The sequence below is a fragment of the Balaenoptera acutorostrata genome, chromosome 1 (assembly GCF_949987535.1).
Source record: "Balaenoptera acutorostrata chromosome 1, mBalAcu1.1, whole genome shotgun sequence".
Classification (NCBI taxonomy): domain Eukaryota; kingdom Metazoa; phylum Chordata; class Mammalia; order Artiodactyla; family Balaenopteridae; genus Balaenoptera; species Balaenoptera acutorostrata.
In genome coordinates this window covers 162600302-162623721 of record NC_080064.1, presented here as the reverse complement: position 1 = coordinate 162623721, position 23420 = coordinate 162600302, and the positions used below count along the sequence as shown (strand labels likewise).

General features: G+C 40.7%; 1 protein-coding gene across 2 annotated transcripts; it reads left to right on the top strand.

Moving 5' to 3' along the window:
• The first annotated feature begins 748 nt into the window (after positions 1-748).
• Positions 749-20315, top strand: LOC130707358 (protein FAM72A-like). 2 transcript variants are annotated; one of them, XM_057541588.1, is made up of 5 exons: positions 749-1003; positions 2953-3090; positions 5495-5572; positions 8086-8210; positions 19638-20315. In XM_057541588.1, exons 1-5 carry the CDS (start codon positions 981-983, stop codon positions 19643-19645), a joined length of 372 nt encoding a protein of 123 aa, XP_057397571.1. In that variant the 5' UTR covers positions 749-980; the 3' UTR covers positions 19646-20315. The 2 variants fall into 2 exon arrangements, with proteins under 2 accessions (XP_057397571.1, XP_057397562.1); XM_057541579.1 differs by lacking the exon at positions 19638-20315 and adding an exon at positions 11793-12411 and having other exon boundaries at positions 757-1003.
• Positions 20316-23420: the final 3105 nt, after the last annotated feature.

The following is a 23420-nucleotide window of genomic DNA, read 5'->3' as shown; positions in this document are numbered from 1 at the left end:
AACTTTTCTTCCCCTCCGCCCCTCCTCCCAGTTGTTTTGTTTTTGGTTACTAGCTTCTCTTGGCAGCAAAATGTTGGGGGGTGAGGGGGGAGTGATCTTCAGGAAAAAGCCTGCTCGGCACGGGACACATCCAGGAAAACAATGTGGTCGGCAGAAGCAGGAAACGGGTTAGAGGCGAGGGTCGGAGTCGGGAAAACCGGGAAGGCGGGGGGGGGGGGGGGGGGGCGGGGGGGGGGAGGAAGGCAGCCACCGCCTCTCAGGCCATCCCCAATTGGTCACCCAAGCCCAGAGATCCCAGCTACCGCACCCAATCCCCGCCTGGGGGTTGGGGGAAGGTCGTTGAGGGTCGCAGTCCCAGCTCCTCGCACCAGGAGGTACCCGAGGAGATCCCGCTCCGACCCAGGCCCAGGAGGTGGGAGGGACTGGGACGGGAGTGCAGAGCCGGGCGTCTCGCTCCCGGACGCGCCGCAGCGGCGACCCTCCCTCCTTGGCCGCCCCTTTCCCTTTCCGCGCCGGGAGTCTCCCACTTCCCGCGCCTGGAGAAAGGGCCGCACCGAGGGAGGAACAGGGAGCAGAAGAAGCGGCGTGGTGGTTCAGACAGGCAGGAAGCGGGGAGGGGGGTGAGAGGTGGGGTCCTGAGGCTGCACGGGAATCGAGGATAACTGGAGCTTCTGCACACCCTTGATAGGCGAGGAGAGGGCAAAGGGAGGATTACCTTGGGGGTGACGGGGAAGTTAGGAGACTATCGTGGGCCGCGATGTTACATGGAGTACTAGGATATTAGCAACTTTGGGGACCCAGATATAGGTCTGGGAACGGGAGTGCGTGAAGAGGAGCCATTCCGGGCGGGCCGGGGGCAGGGGCAGGGGAAGAGCCCCGGAAGCAGTGCGGAACACCCCTCCTTCTGGGTCCAGGGCTGTAACCCGCCTGTCTGCCAGGACTTGGAGACAGAGGAAGAGAGCAGCCGATGGTTACGGGTGATGCCAACGACGGTTGCCCAAAGGTGGACCAAGGCTGCCAGTGTGCAGAGGACCTGGGGAGGGGGCTGGGTGCGGACTGCGCGGCGGCATGTGAGCCAAGGCAGAGTCCCAGGCAGTACGGTAAAGGGCGGAGATGCAGTCCTAAAGAAGTATTTGGGCTGTACTGGGAGATTGGGAGTGGGTCAGGAGGGAGGCGGTCTGAGGGATTTCGGGCGGCAACGCTAAGGCGACGCCGAAAGCAGCATCCGCGCCCTCTCCTTCCCGCCTCTGCCCGGATTTGTTCAGTCAGCGCTCCAGCTCCGCGGCGGGGAAGAAGAAAGGCGAGAGGGAAGGAGCCTTTACCTGGCTCTGACGCGACGGGTCCCGGGCCCCCGGCTCCGCTTCCCACTCAGAGCTCTCCTCCCCTCTCTTCCCCGCCACCCGCGTCTACGCAGATCGGTCCCCCAGTCCCCTGAGGAGCCTCCGCCAACTCCGCAGGACCCTGCCGGGAAGCAGAGCCCACCCCCTTGCCAATCACCGCCCGCTTTCTATCGACCGATGGGGCCTGTAGCCAATAGGAATAGGTGATCCCAAGAGGCTAGGAATGAGGAGGAGGGGCTGGCGAAACTTGGAGGTGTGACTAGCACTACCGAGGCGTGGTCACAGAGTAAGCTCCTCCTCGGGTTGCCGAACCCCAAAGTAGAACTGATGGGCGGGATTAAGATAGAACCAACAGCCAAACACATACTTCTGAGAGAAGGCACGACCAATTGGACCGGGGTAGTGAGGAGGGGCGTTGCGGAGAATTTTAGCCAATAAAGAGTAGAGAACGGCGGGGACTGTAGAACGTCTTCCAATGAGAAGTGCGAAGGGCGTGCCTTGCCTCTTTCACTGGAGCGGGAGTAGGGTTCGCCCAAACCTCCCGGAGCCGACCAATGAGATCGGAGGAGGGGCCAAGCTCAGCCAACCAGCAAGCCGAATTTATCTAGGCACCGTTACTGGGGCGGGGCGTAGAGCTCCTGGCCACTAAGATCTCGTCAGGGGCAGGCTCCCGAGCCTTCCAATGCGGGACGTGGGCGAACTCTAGTTCTCCCAATCGGTGCGCAGCGCTGGCAATTCAAACTGACAGCCTGTTGGAAAGGCAGAGAGGGGAAGAGGGAGCAAAAAGCGACGTGTTCAGTGGCAGAGACACCAACGCCGACGGAGCCCCCAAAGCGACCTCTGCCCCGCCCCACCAACACCACCGCGAGCTCTGGAGCGGCCGCTCGGGAAAGATTTGAGGGGACGTTGGGGGGCACGAAGGAAAGCTGAGGGGAGGGAGTCGCTAGAGGAACGACGCGAGAGCCCGCACGCTGAGGGCTGGGGACTGCCAGGAGAGAAGTGAAGCGGGCGGCCCGCGAAAGAGCAGAGCGGAGGAGGGTCGCGGGAGGATTAAGGAGCACCCGGGATTGCCCGGTGGGAAAAGCTGAGTGGATTTCTGAATCCTGGGGAGAGGAGAAAGATTTCCAAAGAGGACGCGTGGGTAGGGACGCTTAGCCAGCGATCCGTGAGAGAAATTGGAGCGCTCCGAGGGAGGGGCTTAAGGGGGAAGCTTTAGATAAAAGAGCCTGTACGGGAGAAGCTAAGGGAATTGCAAAAGGAGCAGGAGCTAAAGAGTAGAGGATCCTTCAGACTGGAGAAAGGGAAAACTAGAGAAGTTCCCGAGGCACCTTGCAGCCTGCCTCCTCCCCACTTCAAACTCCTCTCCCTTCCCCGAAAGTTAAAGAGAAAGCCAAGGCTGCTGCTTCTCCCCTGTTTCTACTCAATAAATACTACTTTTACCCTCCCACGGGAAAACAGAAAAGAACTCATTTCCTTCTCAATTTTCGGGCTTAGAAAAGATCGAGGCATCGCAATTTGATTTTTAGCTTGGGAGAATCAAACTAGGGAGGGTATTGCTCTATTTTCAAAGTCCCTCACCTCATCCTTCCCCGGACGCCGTGTCTACGAGCAGCTGTAGTTTCAATGACCGGCGCGTGTCCATCCTGTGTTGCAAATTCTGTAAACAAGTGCTCAGCTCTAGGGGAATGAAGGCTGTTTTGCTGGCTGACACTGAAATAGACCTTTTCTCTACAGACATCCCTCCTACCAAGTAAGTCATGCTAGTGGCGGGCAACGGTAGCCTTTAACTAGATGGGAAAAGTGTATGGTTTGAACCTCTGGGAGTCAACAAGGAGGTTATCATTTTGGTGTTCCAGCCACTTCCAACAGTCTGATGATCCCCCTGGAGTTTAACTAAGGGGGCAGACTGTCTGGACAAAGTCTGTGGTTTAGCCAGAGTGGTCAGTCCTGATGTAATGCTTCTAGTTCAGTTATAGTCATGTGGTCCTTTCAGTTGAATCCCTGGCTACTGTGCCCTGCCCAACCATCCTCGCACTGGATCAATTCCATGACTGAGATGGTAGGTGATTCAAGCAAGATTTTCTGTACTGTTGGAGAAGAGAGGTCATTTAAGTTTTTGATTTTTTGTTACTAAGGTCTTACTCCAAAAAAACATTCCCTAGCTTTCTACCATTTTTTGCAATTGGCATGCTGATTCAGATCCATTGTCCACCTAATTCAGTATTCTTTTCTTATAATCTCCCTCTCTCTCTCTTTCTGAATGAGAGAGACATATAGATTTTTATGGGATGAAACAGGACTTATCCCTCAAATAGCACATTTCAATTCAGGCTAGCCAAATTTCAAGTACTCAATAACCATGTTTTGGATAGCACAGGTCTTTGGGTTTTCATTTTTGGTCAGTGGAAAGCTATTGAAGGAGTTTTAACAAGGGAGCACCCATAAAGCTTATTTTAGATATTATGCATTGGTTTGCATACTCAAATCCTTTTAAATTCTGTTTTCAGTCACTACCCACTTTTAGGTGTAGAGTCCTTAAGAATTTGCTTCCTATTTGGAAAAATAGCCATTTTATTTGACTCAAATATACCTTTTTCTAGCTCTAAAAGGTACTTTCTCTTTCTATAGTCAACATATATGTGCCTTTACATGATTTTCAAGATTTTGCTGTTCATTGAAACTTTATCATTAAAGTGAAAGAGAAATTATCCAAAATGCACATGGACAGCTGTTCTTTGGACACAGAGCCAGAGAAGGCACACTAATAATCAGAATACTTTAAAATGAATTTCATGATAATGATAGAAACTTTTTAAAAAATTAAATATACTCAGAGCTGTGGACTCTTCCTCCCTTGAAATCTTATCTTCATTGGATTAAGTGTAGTCATGCCTAATGGCAAAGCCAAAGGCCCTCATTTATTGCAAAGATAAATGGGTTATTATAAGTACCTCTGTGCGTGTGTATGTGTTGCAAAAAGAAAAAGCACTAGACAGTAAATCTAGAACCTACTACTGCAAAGTTTCTGTGATTTATTGTCTAGTGCCTTTTCTTTTTAGTAGCACATACAGAAACAACAATTTTAAATATTAACCCATTCGTCTTTACAATAGCTATGGTAAGTATAAAATAGTCATAAGGAGAGCTCAGATATGTGAATTGTTAAAGGTTAGACCAGAGTCTGGAGTACAATCAGGTCTTTCCTCTTGTCTTCTCTTCCATGTAGGGGTTATAATAGTGATGGATTAATGTGCTAAGATGTATACAAATCAATGAACACATAAGATTTTTTGAATAGAAGGTTTGTCATATTTATAGTGAGCTCACAAATATTAACTTACCCTTGCAAAATACACTATCGTTTTCTTACAGTTTCTCTTAGAGTCTCTTGCAGCTCTTTGAGCCTACAAAATTCATGCTAAATTACAATCAAAAGTACATTTTGTGGCAAGGGTATGAAAAAATGGAACCCTGTGCACTGTTGTGGGAATGTAAAATGGTACTGCTACTATGGAAAATAGCGTGGCGATTCCTCAAAAAAATTGAAAATAGAATTACCATATGATCCAGCAATACCACTTTTGGGTATATATCCAAAAGAATTTAATGCAAGATCTAGAAGAAATATTTGCACACCCATGTTCTTAGCAGCATTATTCACAATAATCAAGAGGTAGAAGCAGCCCAAATGTCTCTCAACAAATGAATGAATAAACAAAATGTGGTACATGCATGTAATGAAATATTATCCAGCCTTAAAAGGGAATGATATCCTGCCTGTCACATGCTATAACATGGATGGACCTTGAGGACATTATGCTAAGTGAAATAAGCCAGTCACAAAAAGACAAATACTATATTATTCCACTTATCTGTGGTATCTAAAGTAGTCAGATTCATAGAAACAGAAAGTAGTGGTGGTTGCCAGGGGCTGGGGGAAGAGGGAAATGGGGAGTTGTTATTTAATGGGTATAGACTTTCAGTTTTGCAAGATGAAAAAGGCTGTAGATTTGTTGCACAAAAAATATGAATACACTTAACACTTATGAACTGTCCACTTAAAAATGGTTAAATTAGTAAATTTTATGTTATGTGTTTTGCACAACATTTTTTTAACAGTACATTTGACTATCTCTACACTTTTCCCTCTCCAGTGCAGTGGACTTCATTGGAAGATGCTATTTCACTGAAATTTGCAAATGTAAACTGAAGGACATCGCATGTCTAAAATGGTAATGTGTGGCAATATTCCAAATAGCCCTGGGTTTGGGAGATGGATGTTGACACCGAAGCACAGAGAAAGGTTCAGTGGGCTGCATTGAGCACTGGTTATCACCCATGCAGTGAACCATTGAAAAGCCATTTGTTACTTAGAACTGTTTTTCAAAAGGGTCTTATGACACTTTACCTTTGTATGTGATTTTACAATTTTTCAAAGTGCATTAGCAAATATCTGCTTTAACTTTCAGAAAATGGCAATGTAGTTTAGAGGGAAAAAAAAAAAAAACGCTTGGATTTACAGTCATAAAAATCAGGCTTGAGCCCTGGCCCTACCCTTATTCTCTTGTTATCTTGACTAAACTTCTTAAATCTCTAAACCTCTGAACCTCTGTTTCCTTATTTAATTTATATCTTAAGAAGACAGGTATCTTCTTAAGATAGATAGGTATCTTCTTAAGATAGAAATTAAAATATCTTTTGTGTTTACGTTACAGAGTTGTTGTAAAGATCAAGTGAATTATGAATGTTAAAAGGCTTAGTAAACTATAAAGTACAACTCAGAGGTCCTACCATGTGCGAGTCATTGTTATAGAGGCTGGAAATCTGGCAATAAAGAAGACAAAGTCATAGGCCTTTGGACATTATATTCCAGTAGGAAGACAATCGATCAGTAAGATATTTAAATAAATAAGATCTTAAATAGGGTGGGAAGTACTCCAAAGGAAATAATAATAATAAATGACAGAGAATAATAGAGCTTGAGAGAGTGATAAGAGCTATTTTAGATAGCATGGTCAGGGAAGCCTCCTCATGAGAAGGTAACACTGGAGTTGAATCCTAAAAGATGAGATAGGGAGGAGCCAGAGGAAGAATGTTCTAGGCAGAGGGAACAGCCAGGGCAGAGAACCCAAGGCAAAGAAGAACATGTTCAAGGAATAGAAAAGACAATGGCCAGTGTGGCTGAGAGATTGTGAACATCAGGTGAGAGTAGTATGGGTAGATTAACGATGCAGTCAGAACCCAGACAGTCTAGAGCAGCGCCATCCAATAGATATGTGCAAGCCACATATGTAATTTAAAAATTGCGAGTAACTACATTTTACAAAGTGAAAAGAAACAGGTGAAATTAATTTTAATTGTATATTTTACTTAATCTAATAGATTCAAAAAATTGTCATTTCAACATATAACCAACATAAAAAATTATTAATGAAATATTTTACATTCTTATTTTTTATTCTTAGTCTTTGAAATCTAGTGTATTTTTATACTTTCAGCACATTTCAATTCAGGCTAGCCAAATTTCAAGTACTCAATAGCCATGTTTTGGGTAGCACAGATCTAAACCTTGGTAGGAAGGGTCTTTGGGTTTTCAATTTTGGCCAGTGGACAGCTATTGAAGGAGTTTTAACAAGGGAGCAGAATCATCTGAAGTGTCCCTAGTAGAAAGCTCCGTGAGAACAAGGACTTTACTCCTAGCACCTAGAACAGTACCTGACATATAACAGATGCTCTGTAAACATTAGCTGAATGAGTGAATGAATGGATGAATACAGGTGGTAATTAAAGCCGTAGAATTTATTCTTGCAATATAGCCTTATAAATAACTGTCAGTCCTAATCCAAGAACATCTTTTGTTTTCTTTTGTTTGCCTTTCAAGCCGATTATGATTAGAAGACATGTTTTAGGTGGGCTGGTACCTTTTATAGTATTTTTTGTAGGGCCTCACAAAAATGACTGACTCACATCTCAAAGGGGAGGAACAAGCTATAATAGGAATTTTTACAACTCAAGGTGTAAGCAGTTCATGTGGTCATTAAAAACAAAAACAAAAAAACTTCTAGCTAAAATGTTCCCTGTATATTCATTCTATTTAATAGTGACCAGATAGGAAAAAAACCTATGGAAGAGTGAGTTATTTCTAATCAGAAGGATAACCCTGGAGACAGTAAAAACTTTTGCAACTTTCTCTAGAAGCTATGGATTTGCTTCATTTCTGAATTCCTTCAAAAACACTGAGACTAAAATTAGATCAGCCAGCTTGTGTTCGGTTTTCATGGGCTCATGCTGTCTTCCTACTCCTCCATCTGTTGAAACAGTTTTTAGGTGCTGGCATGGACCTGCAACATATAAGAACCCAACTTGCCACAGTCCTGGGGAGAGCAAAAACCTTTTATCCACAGGTCTGAGTTTATTTAATGTATTTTGTCTATACAGCCCATCAATTTTGGACAAACCACAACCTTATGGCATTTAGAAACTAGCTTCTGAAGGCGGAATGCATAAACAATACTAGCAAAGAAACAGAATATGTTACTCTTATTTCACTTAAAGACTGTTTTCCCACTTGGCAGTAGAACTGTAACCATTATCAGAGTAACTCCCATCCCAAAGATCCCAGCAATGGAGGGTGTTAGGAGAAAATGAGATCTTTATATGGTCTGTCTGTTTACATTAGCACATAAAAATGCTTACATGGTCAGATATTACCTTGTATCTAATAATATTTACTTTCTCTTTTTAGTGGGAACATTGTAGGTTATCATGTGATTGTTCCATGTTGTTCCTGCCTTCTTTCCTGCAACAATGGACACTTTCGGATGTTTCACAGCCAGGCAGTTTATGGTATTAACAGACTAGACTCTACTGGTAAGAAACAACAGACTCAGACATTCCTCTAACTTTTGTCTACCAAGACTTGAGTGAACCTCTCCATAGATCATTTCAGGATCCCCTCTGAGACTTTCTCACCTGGGTTGGATCCACTAGAGTGAAACTTCAATCCTTTTATCCCAAACATTTACTTACAGAAACTACTAGCCAAAATTCATTGCATTTCTATTTCCATCATCATATTTAGGAGCCTCAAACTTGGCTGGATTTCTTGGCCTTTTAAAATTAATATTTTAATTGCTCTAAATTTCTGCCTTGATATATAATATGGCTCCAGAGAATTTTGGAAGAATTTAGATTTGATAGTCAATTGTGTGTATGGGTCTGTGTGTGTGTGTGTGTGTGTGTCTAAGAAAAGGGAGGAGGGGAGGCTAGGGTCATGGGGAGCTGGGAGGAAGGAAAACTAGGTAACCTCTGTATTTGGTAATGTTGTTTCAGGATAAAAATAGCCATTTTGACATCTATATTGATAAATTATGATGAAATTTCAGACAAGGGAAATATTTAATACCAATATGTTTTACTGATTATTTAGTAGAGAAATACACAACCTATTCTTAAAAGATATTTACATAATATATTTTATATTGTCTGGAGCCTTTCAGTTTTGTTATAGGATACATGTTCTCAATGTCTAATATCTGCTTACACAGAATACGAAGTTGACTTTAATACGAAGTTGACTTTTAGTGGGACTTTTTTAGGGAACTAAAGTTTACAGAACTTTAGTATACAGAACAAGTTTAAAGAACTTGACAATCCAAGTTGGCACTAACATTCTCAGGTTTTTAAATGTATGTCTTAGTCTTCTTCAGAACTTAAAATATACTTCTTTTTTTGAAGTATGATTTGCCTTCACAGACTAAGAGATCATGAGTTGTAAGCTAGGTTGTCAGTGTCTTTAAACTCTCCAATTATGCTTGGGTTTTTATAGACTCTAACTTTTTTTCTTAATCACCTGGCGTTCAGTTGTGGCTTTCAACCCATCATTTGGAGGCCTTAATTTAAGACTCTAGTATGTTAAGAAGGCCATTTTTGAGCAAGGACTTATCTGAACCCCCCTAAGTGAGATATAGCTTCCTAATTTAGGCCTCCGGTTTTATATTTGTGTTGCTCATGGGACACATTAAAGGAAGTTTCTGCTTTGATACTATTTTTCCTGCTTCATAGAATTCAAAACACAGGGTGGAGGTTTTTCAATTTTGATTTACTTTTTAATATTGGTCAATTTTTCAAAGATAAAAGCCCAGCATTCTTCCATTTGCACTGAATCTAATCCATGAGAAACAGATGTATCGCAGGATTTCCTTCCTCCCTTCTTAACAGAGAAAGGAAGGTGCTGCTTCTGTCAGATCCCATCTCTTAGTTTATTTTTTCTCCTTTGAACCAATTGTGCCGAGCCACTCATGTCTCTGAGTATCGACTCCAAGAATATCAAACTTCTCCTTTGTAACCCTAATATTATGATTTGAAGGAAGATTTTTCCAGATGCTTCGTATAAAACAGGATTTCTCATGGCATTGGAACTTTACTTGAATCACCTGAATCAGCAGCATCAAAGGAATACGTACACAAGCTTTATAAAATTCTAGAATGTTTAGACTGAAAGGGCCCCAGGAAGACTATGTTCTAGGTTAGCCTTCACGTGTAGACCTGATTTCCTGAGACTCTCCTGTGGAGGCTTGGGAAACCTCAGTTCAGATTCCATGGGACTGGCAAATGCCCTCAAAGGAAAGTTGTCTTCAGCTCTCCATTCACCTTTAAGGGTTCTAATTCTCCCTTAGGTTTCTGCCTAGTGATTCCTTACTATCCTGTCATCTCTTCAAAAGCAGAACATCATCCATTCTCCGGGGAAAAGAAGTGTTTTTTATTGAAAACAATTCAAACATACAAAAAAATTACAGAAAATAATATGATAGACATCAATATGCATCAAATAGATGCTAATTTCTTGCCTGATTAAACCCCCGTATCTCACCCAAGAGAGACAGTTCATTGTTTCTGCTATTTTAATAATGCAACAGTGTGCATCCTTATACATGTCTCCTTGGGCACCTGTGCAAAATAGGCAGTTAGAGGAAAGGATGAGTGATGGGCCATACTTAAGATATACATATTTTTTTGTTTTTAATTCACACAATGGAATGCCCAACCGACATAAGAGATGAGCTAAATCTACACATATGGACAGGCAAATCTCAAAAACATAATGTTGAATGAAAAAAGCAAATTAGAAGAGATACATATAATAGCATACTATAAAAAATTTATATACACAAAACAATAATATATATTGCCTGTGGTTATATACATTTGTAGTAAAAGTAGTAAAAACATCCATGGTGTACTGTTAGTGGTGGAAACTGGATTCAAACCAAATCTCCAAACCCTGGCTCATTCTATTCCACCATGTGACCACTATCTTAGTATGTGTGGAGTGGATACCCAGAGTTGCTGAGTCTTCCCTGTGCCCACACTGACAACTGGACAGCTTGAGATTTGCTTTCTTATTGGCTCTCCAAGAGGTCAATTAATAATGGTATTTTTTTTCAATTTAGTGCTTTCAAGTTATAGTACGTGCCCATAATAAACCATCTCATTATCCTCTACCATATATGTGGTCTTGTATCGTATACCAGTGCTGGATTCTTTAATATGATATTTGACTGTTCTTTCATAATGAGGCTTTAGACTGTCATTTTGCTTATTGTACTGACAGCTACAACCTGGTCCTAAAGTTTATAGTTTTACCTTGACAGCCTCTAGCCTAAAACCCATGTATATCAAGGATTACTGTTCATATTATAACTGGCTCCAAAACCCTGCTTTTTTTAACCAGAAGAAAGGCACCAGTGACTTCCATACTTGTTGAGGAGATGAGGAGACTTATTCAGGCCTTTCCCATGCACCCTCCAAGAGAAATGTAATCTAAAAAGATGTTGTGAGATCTCCATTCTTAAAAATCATTAAAATAGATTTGAAAATTCTCAGTGTAGAGTGATTATGGCATAATGTAGCTGGAGGCAAGGTTTGAGGAAATGGACTCCTGAGATCTTTTTGAATTCCAAGATTCTAGAGTTCAAGCCCTTAATTAAAAGTGTTTAAAGAATGATTATATTCTAGATGTTGGATAATTTTAATATCTAGGTATCGATCATGTTATTTGTGGTTCATTCTTTAATAGCTTTTCTCTTACCTGCTAACACTGTGATTTTTTTTTTCAAACATCTTTATTGAAGTATAATTGCCTTACAATAGTGTGTTAGCATCTGCTTTATAACAAAGTGAATCAGTTATACATATACAATATGTTCCCATTTCTCTTCCCTCTTGCATCTCCCTCCCTCCCACCCTCCCCATCCCACCCCTCCAGGTGGTCACAAAGCACCGAGCTGATCTCCCTGTGCTATGCGGCTGCTTCCCACTAGCTATCTATTTTACATTTGGTAGCAACACTGTGATTTAATATAAGAATGTTAACATATAAGGTTTTATATATCGTGTTCTGAGTTGTAACAGTAGTCAGCACCAAATAATTTTATGAGCTTTTCTTTTCAGGTGTAAACTTCCTACTTTGGGGCAACTTGCCAGAGGTAGAAGAGAGTACAGATGAAGACATGTCAGATATCTCAGCAGAGGAGTGTATTAGATGAATAGAATTATAATAGATATAATATTTAAACTTTTTCCTATGTAAAAAATATATTAATGGACCAATTCAAAAATTGTTAGTAAGGATTTGCCAGTGATTTATTTTTTTGGAAAACAAAAATGGGGCATTTGTTGATTTATTTATTTTCTGTCTCAAATTAATTACCTGAGTTTACTGAACCAATGTAGTCCTTTTCTTCTACTTCTGCTTCTACTTCTACCCTTCCTCTCTCCATCCCTCTTCCCAGTATAGGTGTACTCTTAAATTCAGTTAGTAGAAGAATCTTTCATGTGTCACTCAACTATCTCCCAATCTGGGGACGGTTTTCTTACAACTAGATGCCAGATGCTATTAATTTTACATTCGAATAAGGGGCATTAGTATCCACACATATATCACCATGCTTATATCCATGCATAAATCTATGCATATAACCATGCCTATAAGCACGTATATATGTGTGAAGCACAGCTGGGAATTAAAGCTTAACAGGGGGGCTTCCCTGGTGGCGCAGTGGTTGAGAATCTGCCTGCTAATGCAGGAGACACGGGTTCGAGCCCTGGTCTGGGAAGATCCCACATGCCACGGAGCAGCTGGGCCCGTGAGCCACAGCTGCTGAGCCTGCGCGTCTGGAGCCTGTGCCCCGCAACGGGAGGGGCCGCGATAGTGAAAGGCCCGCGCACCGCGATGAAGAGCGGTCCCCGCACCGCGATGAAGAGTGGCCCCCACTTGCCGCAACTAGAGAAAGCCCTCGCACGAACCGAAGACCCAGCACAGCCAAAAATAAATAAATAAAAAAAAAAAAAAAAAAAAAAGAGTAAATTCTATAAAAAAAAAAAAAAAAGCTTAACAGGGACTTTTTAAAAATAGGCTGTTAGGTTTCCATGGGTACTGGTTATCATATGTTATATTGGTGATAACTATGTTAATATGGAACATGACTTTGTGAATGTATGGGGAAATCCTCTTGATTCCTCAGCATGATTTTAGATAAATGAATTTGCCAGGAAATTATCAATATATACTGTTTACTAATATTATTTATTTACATTCTTCTAAAGTCATATGGATATTGTATTATGAAAGCCAGATAACCTCCATCTTTAAGTTTTCCCATTCTCTAGGGCTTTCTCTGTGAATAGCAAATTTTAGATGAGTAGTCTCAGTCCTAACCCTTAAATAGAAAAAAATTAAAGAAGTGGTTTGCTTAAGCCATTGTACATTATAAAGAAGGTTTTTTAAATTTTGTTTTGCTTTGTTTTGTTTTGTTTATCTGCATTCAGAGCCACACAGGAATAAGAAGCTGGGATAGTGTTGGATTCTTGTTTTATGAAAAGCTAAAAATCAATGTATCACCTTAACTAGTATTTTAACCAAAGGCATTTTGTCAATAGTAATACCAAAACAGAGCAAGTTACAGTTTTGTAAATAAAGTTTTGTTCTAAAAATGATCAGCCTTCCTTTAATTTTTAATTTTAGCCACTTTTCTTACCTAAAAATATAGAGAAAAATATTTCTTATTGTACCCACTTTTCTTACCTAGAAACATAAAAGTATAGAATAACATTACCTATTAACATAGGTAACATTTATTGCATGCTTACCATGTACCAGTAAGTGCTTTACACATTTAATTCACTTATTCCACCCAAGGAACCCATGAGAGGTAGGTATCATTATTATTTCTTTTTTACTGATAAGACAGGTGAGGCATAAAGAGGTTAAGAAGCTTGTCTAAAGTCACATAACCAGTCAGAGGCGTGGCCTGATTCAAACTCAGACAGACAGACTGACTCCAGAGCTCCTGTTCTTAATCATTATGCTGTACCCCCTGAGCACCTTCAGACATGAATCAGCTATGATTTTATTTAGCTGGGACACATGCTGGGTAACAACTACCTTGTTACGTGGTCTAGGTGAGGGCCTCAGTGACTGATTTTAAGGTTAAACAAACTCACTGGATCTTAGGGTAAAACTGACCTGTGGGCACTGACAGGATCATTTGCTGCATAAAGATGGAAGATAAAAGATGCTTCAGGAAATGCTGTTACTAGTACTGGAAAACTTTTCCAAAAGTCTTTCACCCTGACTATCAGCACTGACAGAAGGTACCCAAAAGAACCAAAGGGATGAGTGTGGAACAGTTTGGTTTGGATTTGGGTTTTCTTTTTCTTTAAACTCTTAAAGACTCTGGAACAAGGTGGCATAATAGATAAGATAAAAAATAAATTGATACTACATTATATACTTCTTCAGTTAACTTGTTCAGTTGGAGAAGAAGAGTTTAATGCTAGAGTAGACAATGTGGCAAGTTTGGAATTCAACACAGTTCATCTGGTTTCCGTTCTGCTCAGGCCTTCAAACGCTATGGTTGACGGAGGAGCTCTTTGAAGAGCAAAGCGAGACAGGGGTTCACTGATTGAAGCAAACCCCAAATGTGATCCCACCCCAGCTGGAGAGTATTTCAAATGACTCAGCTACCTTTTGGCTAACCGGGTTATGGGAAGGCCAGTTCTAAGCCAAAAATGGATTAATAATGTTTTATCTAGAGAAATACATTCATGACGCTGTTTTTTAAATAAAAGTAAATTACACGCTCTCTGGTAAGAGCAAAGGCAAAATCTCATATGTGGATTTAGCATACACTTTCTAGTCCTAACATAATTCCCAGGCCTAGAAAATCTATTTATGCTTTGGTCTTCTAATATTTGACTCAATTCAACAAAACTATATTATGCTCCTATGGTGTGCCAAGAATTGCACAATGACAGGCTCACGATTGCCCATATAGAGTATTCAGTAAGTTTGGGAGAGGATAGAACCCTGTGAGTCTACTTAATGAGTGGGATGCTTCCAGTTCAATGACTCGATAGACAAAAGAACAATCATTCTGAGTAGTAGGAGAGAACAGAAGTTAAGAAAGCTACAGAGAAGAAATCATACTTGAGACAGGCTTTGAAGTCCGTTAGGGGCTTGCCAGCTGGGATGAGAGTTCTGAGCAGAGAGAATAGTGTAAACAAGTGGACTGGAGTTTAAAAGTATCTGGTTTATTTGGTAAATTATTAGTGGTCCCCTATACCTTCCACGATATGTAATGAGAATTAATTAGAAGATGAAGGTGCTAAGGAAAGTTGGGATCACGTTATGAAGACTATTCTATGCCATCGTAAGTTTAGACTTGATCCAGTAGCAATGTAGAGTTATTGAGGTTTTTAATCAGGGGAATAAAATGATCAGATTTAGGGTGATAGTGCTGATGGTAAAAAGTAATTTAGTGTTCCTAGTTTCCTTTCTTTGATGCACTCAACAACTTGACCATGGAAATTATATTTGTTGCCTTTACCCTAAGAACATATATAAGTTTTTAAGTTCCCTGAATTTCTTGTCTTTCTTGAAACATCTGGTCTGCAGTGGGGCACTGCCTTTCTTCCCCTCTTCCATCTTGTCATTCCTGAAGTTCAAGGAAGGGGTGGTGAGTCATCAGCTCACCCACTATGGCTTTTTTTGCTCTTTTATCTTTTTCCTCAAGTCAGTTTCTCAGCCTCAGACTCAGGCTCTGGTGAGGCATCTTGGGTGGGGCATAATCTTAAAGCCATAATATTCTGAGTAATCCCTGGCTCTGAAAACCAGGTCTTTAAATACTGCTAATCTAGGAAGTTTACCCGGCAAAGAACTGCTCTTTTGACCTCTGAGTCACATGTGACTGATAAAGAATAACCTATTTTACTTTTCTTTGGTGAGGGGGAAGCCACCATAATACATAAATCATGATATATAAAATGACTAATAATTAGAACAGAAATGGGGAGTGGGAAAAGGTAGGAGAGGATATGGATTAAATATGCTTGCTTCAGTGGTGAATTACTTGATGAAGGCTTTCTCTATTCTAACATTCATGCTTATAAGAGGAAATAGTTTCTTTTTCTGCCTTTTTTTAAAACTTTAAAAGCAGCCTAAACCAGTTTCTTTCTTGCCTGGTATTGAGTGTATGCCAAATCTACCCTAAACTGCACAGATGGAAAAAATTAGTCTATGTCTGTGGTACCTCTGGGGTTGAATATTTTTAGTACTTAAATCTTTAGCTAAAGATTCTTTCTTCCAAGACTCTCATAGAATCATTTGATTGTCATCCAATGGATAAACTTACTGAGATAAAAATTAATAATACCATGTGTTGTATATCCCTATATATTTTATTGGGAGCATTCATACACACTTTAATTTAATCCTCAGAATAACCTTGGGAGTTACATTTTACAAATAGAGAAAGAAAACCTTGGTATCAGCACCCAGAGAGTTAGAAGAATTTGAACTTAAATCTTGGTCTTCTCATCTTAGTTTAGGGGTTTTTTCCTACCTCCCTAACCTATCTTAAACCTGAGGTCTGTTTTTCCCTCACTAGCTATAAAACTTAGGACAAATTCTCTTTCACTTTTAGCCTCAAAACCTAGCTACTTTCATTAATTAATCTATTCAACAAATATTTGTTGAATGTCTACTGTGGGCAAAATAGAAGCTGAGGATCCAGAGCAAAATCAGGCAAAGTCCCTGCTCTCATGTGGAGCTAACGTTTTGTTGAGGAAGAAGAAGAAAGTGAACTAACATTTATGAAGGACTTACTTACTGTACTCCAGGCACTGTTCTAAGCGTTTGACACTTAACAACCCTTAAGAGGTGGATCCTATTGTTATCCTCACCATACAGTTCAGGAAACAAGGTACAGAGACATTAAAAAACTTACCCAATTATCACACAGCTAGTAAATGACACCACTCTAAGATTTGGAAAAGCCAGAATTAATTAGCTTAATGACTATGTTTCCTTTTTATTTTTCAAAGTGGTTGTCTTCTATCCAAATAAAGTCAAGTTTTCCATCAGGGATCTTCCTGTACACATCTTTCCCTTGGTAGATTTTTTATTTAAATTAAGATGGTGACAACAGCATCTCCCTTTTCAGTAAGGGAGACTTGGTGTGCCTGTAAATGATAAAAATGCTAATCTTATAACTAGAGAGAAAGGAAAAAATAAATCTATGCAAAACTCTTAATTTCCAGCTTTGCTGCATTTCTATCTGGAAACAAAGTCTTTTTTACTAGTCCAGATTTTTATCTTACAAGCAACAAAATTTCACTAGAGAGTAAATACCTGTTCTTTAAACTTTTTGTATGTCTCAAATATTTCATAATAGAAAAGTGAATTAAATGACAACCTTTTGCGAACTGCTCTAGTCTCAGCCTTCCTTACAAGCTTGTATTTAAAATCTATTTCTATGGAATTTCAGAAGCTGTCTTGCCTCAAATGAGCACTACTGAATCTTCATAACAAGATTAAGTATTTATTATGAGAGGAGTGAAAACAGGTATTAAATCCATAATCAAATTTTGCGTTTTGAGACTCGTAGAAGAGTGGGTTGACAAATATCTAAAGATTAATTGGATCTGCCAAATATGGGCACCATCGAAGCTTGCCCACCAGAATGCATCTCTACACCTCCATTCACACAACCCACTTCCTCTGGAAAGGGGCCCATGGTAAGAGTAGGCATATGGGAATGATTCACTTGGGGAAAGCTGTACCCAGAATATCAAAACAGTTTGCTTTTTGTCTCTTATCCTTGCCATAATTTTTATACCCAAAGGAACCACCTGCTATTATGGCTGTGACACCTGAAAAGTTTTCTGGAGATTGCTGGAGATTGCTCATGCGGGGGTGGATTTCCAGGCTGTTCAGTGGTATTTTTAAAAATATTTTTTGGGGAAAAATATTCTCAGAGACTGGAACACTGTCTTATCAAAATTGCTCTGTAGCCTTGTTCATAAATACATTAAAACATTGAACTACAGATGGAATTCAGTAGAAGACATACTGAGCTAATTTCCTTTGCATGATGTTACCCAGAGAAATCAAGCTGTCAGTATCCTGAAGAACAAGCCCTCAAAGAGAGATGGTGGCCAAAGCCATGGGAAGCAGGAAAGACTAAAGAGCTCGCCCTTCAAAAACTTCTTTCCATCCTCCCAAATTCACCTTTTTAATGAAAATTTATTACACACGAAAAAACCCAGTGTGTTTGACTCAAGATGGTTGTACAGTGATAGTAAAGATGGCAAATACTAGATTGAAAAAAAATCTTGAATTATAAGTCTTTCTCGATACTCCAGGATATATTCAGGAAAAGGAATGACAGAAACAGGGGTTTAGGCATACAGAATGTCATACTCTAGGCTAACTAGAGACAATCATCTCTCAATCATGCCCCTCCTTTATCAAATTTTAGTTCAATCATTTAACAAATATTTAATGACCATCACTTATGTGCAGGCATTATACTAGGTGCTATAACAGTGAACAAAACATTTTTAAAAATTCTTCCTTTTGTGCCTTTCAGCAGCACATAGGCTAAAAAGCTAAAAATTACATTGCCCAGACTCTTTTGCAGCTAGAAATTGAAACATAATTTACTTTTTGCCAGTCATATGCACTTGCACAAGTCTTTTTTTTCTTTTCTGTTTCTCTAAACTTGTTAGAGAGGTCTTTCTTAAAGATTTATTTATTTATTTATTTTTTATTTTTGGCTGTGTTGGGTCTTCGTTTCTGTGCAAGGGCTTTCTCTAGTTGTGGCAAGTGGGGGCCACTCTTCATCGCGGTGCGCGGGCCTCTCACCATCGCGGCCTCTCTTGTTGCGGAGCACAGGCTCCAGATGCGCAGGCTCAGTAGTTGTGGCTCACGGGCCTAGTTGCTCCGCAGCATGTGGGATCTTCCCAGACCAGGGCTCGAACCCGTGTCCCCTGCATTGGCAGGCAGATTCTCAACCACTGCGCCACCAGGGAAGCCCTTAAAGATTTATTATTAAAAAATTTTTGTAAATCACACGAAGTAGTCTAGAATACCAAATGGATTCTGTGTTTAATTTCATACCTGTACTTGCACACGTCTTGAATTCAGAACTTACTTAAGTGGGGAAAAGGCACATTAATCATTCATTTTGCTAATGTAAAATGACTGTGGTAGATCTGCAGCCAGCAGATCTTGTAATAAGTTCCTGATGCCCAGATCATGGCTAAGGTGATGTGTTTCTGTAACTAGAAAGTGGTTGGCGGCTTCCTGACCCTTAGATTATGGCAGAAGTAGTAGTTCCCTTGGCAGGCCAGTTCTGCAGTATTATTCTGGGAGTCATTCCTAGAGGCCTAGCCTAAAGCATGCCCCTACAGCCCTTAAAAGGTTTTGCAAGCCCTAACTTCACTGACATTTCAGTTACCTTTGCTGTGTAATGAACACCCTCCAAACATAAGTTGGTTGGGTGCTTCTTCTGCTGATATCACCTGGGCTCACATATGCAGTGGTATTTAGCTGTCAGCTCTGCTAGGCTGGAAGGTCCTAGATGGCCTCCTTTATATGTCTGGGATCTTGGCAGGGATGCCTAAAAGTCTCAGCCCTCTCTCTTCATGTGGACTCTCATCATTCAGTAATTTAGCCTAAGCTGCTTTATATGAAGGCTGCCTTCCAAGAGGGTGAAAATGGAAGCTGCAAAAGCCTCTTATGGTTAGGTGTGGGGGTCACACAACATCAGTGCTGCCTCATTTTATTGGTCAAAGTTAATCAGAGGGCTAGCCCAGATTTAAGGGAAAAGAAATACAGACTCCATTTCTTTTTGGGAGTTGTGGCAAAGTCACATTGCAGAAAGGTATGTGGGATGGGAAGGATTTTTGTAGCATGAATCTACTACAACTTTATTAAATCCCTTTCTGCTTCAGATAACTAGAATGGCTTCTGTTATCTGCAACTGAACTCTGACTGATACAGAAAGCAAGCAGAGAGACCAAACAGCAGGCTGCTGTAGTAGCCCATGGAATAGAGGAAGATTTGGGACATATTTGAAAGAGCTCACAGGACTCTGATGGACTGGAAGTGAGTATGAGAGAAAGTGAGGAAGATATGAAGGACGGAATCAAGAATGACTCCAAGGTTTTGTGATCTCAATTACTGAGATGAGGAAGAACAAATTCAGAGAGAAAACTAGAGTTTGATTTTTAATATGACTATTAGATATCAATCAGGCAGTTAGATATAGGCTTCTGGTGTTTGGGGAAGAGGTGTGGGCTGCAGATATAAATTTGAGAGCTATTTACCTATAAAAACATTTAAAGGCATGAGACTTGATGCTATGGAGGGAGTAAGTGTAGACAGAGAAGAGACTGAAACTTGGAACAGCAATGTTGAGACACAGGGAAGGTGAGTAGAATCCATTTTTAGTGTATATTGGGGTCTCTGGAGATACTCATTAACCATGTAGATTCCGGAGCCCTACCATCATCAATTCTGATGCAGAACACATAAGGAGACCTGGTAATCTAAGTTGTTGACAAGCTCTTTAGGTCATTCTGAAGTGGGTAATTTGAGAGGACCCTTCAAAAAACACTGAAAATTTTAACCATCAATCGAAGAAAACATTTTATAGGTCCTTAAATTCAAGAATACTTCTTTTTCCCTCCCCACTTCCTCTTATGGATCCTACAGGAAAAACTTGTGAAATGCTGAGAGGGAAAGTTGGGCCTTCTCTTTTTTTTCTAGTTGCCCTTTACAGGGTGGGTGAAAGTGAACTAAGAACTCCTGCCAGGAAAAGGAGAGGGGATATAGGTCTAAAAATAGTGTCTGCCCTTCAAGAGAAGTATGTTCTCCTTTAAATACCTAACTTGATGCCCAATGATAACACTTTATGAAGCGAAACCAAAAGCAAAGTCAATATTTATTTGTCTCCTAATTATAAGTAGCATACACTCCTTCCATATCTCGGGGAGAGAAGAGCAGTCATATTCTTCCCCATGTTTCATGGAAGGTTTAGAGAAGATTAAATGAAAAACAAATGCTTAGCAGCCTGCTGTAGTTTTACTCTCCTGTCTATCAAAATTAATGCTGATCAGGCCTCTGTAAGGGGAAAATGCCCATCACTGTTTATGCCATACCATTGATACAAGACTGAATTCTTACTGTGTTTCGCAAATATAAAAATGTGATATATATTTCCACTTGGACCTCATCTGGGACTGTAAATCAAATGTTGTTGGTGGTGAAATTAAACAGATATATTCTCCCTTTTGCAGTTCAGTGGTTGCAAGGGGGCCTGAAGCTGCAGGAGCCATGTGCTGGGATAATGATTGCATTGACTAAATGCCAATTACTCCTGGACACTTTTCAAAGGTTTCTGCTGCGGAGTCGAAACTGGGCTTTCTGTCTCATATTAGATCAGATCTCCATAATCCTAGGTGATAGCTGGTTTGGGATCTCTGGCAATTACTTGTGTCATGTACTTTAATCAAGAGCGTGCTTACTATTATAACAAGTCTCCACACCCACCATGAAGCCAAACTCTGTTTCCCCAGCCCCAACCCCACTCACATGAAACTGAGCTTCTGACTGATTGATAGTTGATTAAGTCACTCTGGTGAATCATCCTCTGTGGGATGGGGGCAACCCTCCAGCCAGAGCTAGACCTTTACCGCAACCAAGTGCCTGTCTGGAGGGATGATGGATCCTATCAGTCCAGCCAGAGGTCAAGTTACCTGTCTCACTGTTCCACCGCGTATCAATCTTCTGGCTGGCATGTAACCAGCAATTAATTCTCCTATTTAGCACGTGCTTTCATTAGCAAATACTTAGAAAGGGTCTATGCTTGCATATTGTCCCCAAGGAAATTCTTTTCAACAAAGTCTTGGATCTAATCACCATCATAGGCTGATTTTGCTGCCATCTTTGAAATATCCAGCAGATTAGGAGAGACATAGAAGGACCAAAGGCTGAGCTAAGAGGGTGACAAAGTCACCAACTTGCTGTGTGACCTTAGGCATCTTATTTCAAAATAAGGGGATCGAGCAAGCTGTTTTCTGAGATTCCCTTCCAACTCTAGCATTCTATGGATTAATTTCATTTTTGCAGAGATTCTTATTCATTTGCCAGAGGAAATTGTGTTAGTTTGCTAGGGCTGCCATAACAAAGTACCACAAGTGGGTGGCTAAAACAACATACATTTATTATCTCACAGTTCTGGAGGCTAGAAGTCAGAAATCAAGATGCTGGGAGGGTTGGTTGCTTCTGAGGGCTCTGAGAGAAGGGTCTGTTCCCGGCCTCTCTCCTTGGCTTGTAGATGGCCATCTTTATCTTCACATGGTGTTCTTCCTTTACATATATCTATCTCCAAATTTCCCCTTTTTATAAGGACACCAGTCATATTGGATTAGGGCCCACCCTAATGGCCTCATTTTAATTTGATGACCTCTTTGCAGACCCTTTCTCCAAATAAGGTCACATTCTGAGATGCTGGGGATTAGGACTTCAACATATAAATATTTGGGGAACACAATTCAACCTATAACAGCAATTAAATATCAACTAGTATAAGGGATAAAGAATAATTATTTGATTGATTTTAAGGCTGATGACCGACAGGGGCACAATCAGCTAGCAAATAAATATAGATTGTTGAATTTATTTTGTATACGCTAATGGCTTAAACCCACACTGATACTAATCTTTATCTCCACATATTGATTTTGTGTAAGAATCGGCTCTGAATCCCTTTGTACCTGAAATTCTTAGCTTTGCTGTACTTTGTAATGTTTTCATCTTTTTTTTTAATTGCATATGAAACTTCCTGAAAAGGTCCTATGACTAACCAATTATTGCTCAAAGAAGCCTCCTGGGGGTTAACAAGTAGGCAGGCCATTATTTAATTAAATGACCCTGTCAAGGTTTGATTGAGTTTGGCCATCAAAGGATATAATTATGAGTGGAATATGCTTTTCTGTGCTGATATGAGTCTCCTGATCATATAATGCTATTTATATATTAAGAACAGAGAAAAGGAATGCATTAGATTCTGCTGACTCACAGTTACACATTTGGCTTTAATGGAAATAAATGAAAGAGCTCACTCAATCTGAACAAAGACAGATTGGGGTGGAACAGGGTATTGTCTTTAAAGAAAATGACTGAAGTCCAGATTGATCAGCAAAAGTATACCTTTCTCTTCTGGTTTCTTTTCAGAGTCTCTCCAGCATGGAAATCCACTAGGTGGAGCAAAGGACCAGGAATTAGCTGACCGGGAGCGCTCACAAGCAAATTTGCAGCTATTCCTTTTCCTTACAAAACTTAGACAAAGGCTGGGGGAAATTTGGGTTTCTGAAACTGCTTCAGATCAAATGTTCCTTGCTCATTAAAATGGGTAGTAGTCCAGAGAAGAAAGAAACTCAGCTTTGCTGAGCTGGACACGATTACTAAACACACAGGAGGCACACCCGACTTGGACTCTTTCCCCATGGCTTGGCTCACTTCACACATTTCCTTTCTGCTTTCATTGGTGGCAGATGGAATTTGGGGCAGACCTCTTACCCAGGCTCCTGTAGTCCAAAAATCCTATGCTTAGATCATGCATCTTTTTCCTGCCTGCGATAACCCTCCTAAAGTTCTGGTATCAACCTGGTTTCTATTTGAATATGTTCTCTTTGATTCCAGGCCCTTGGATTAACACTTCCTTCCTTAGA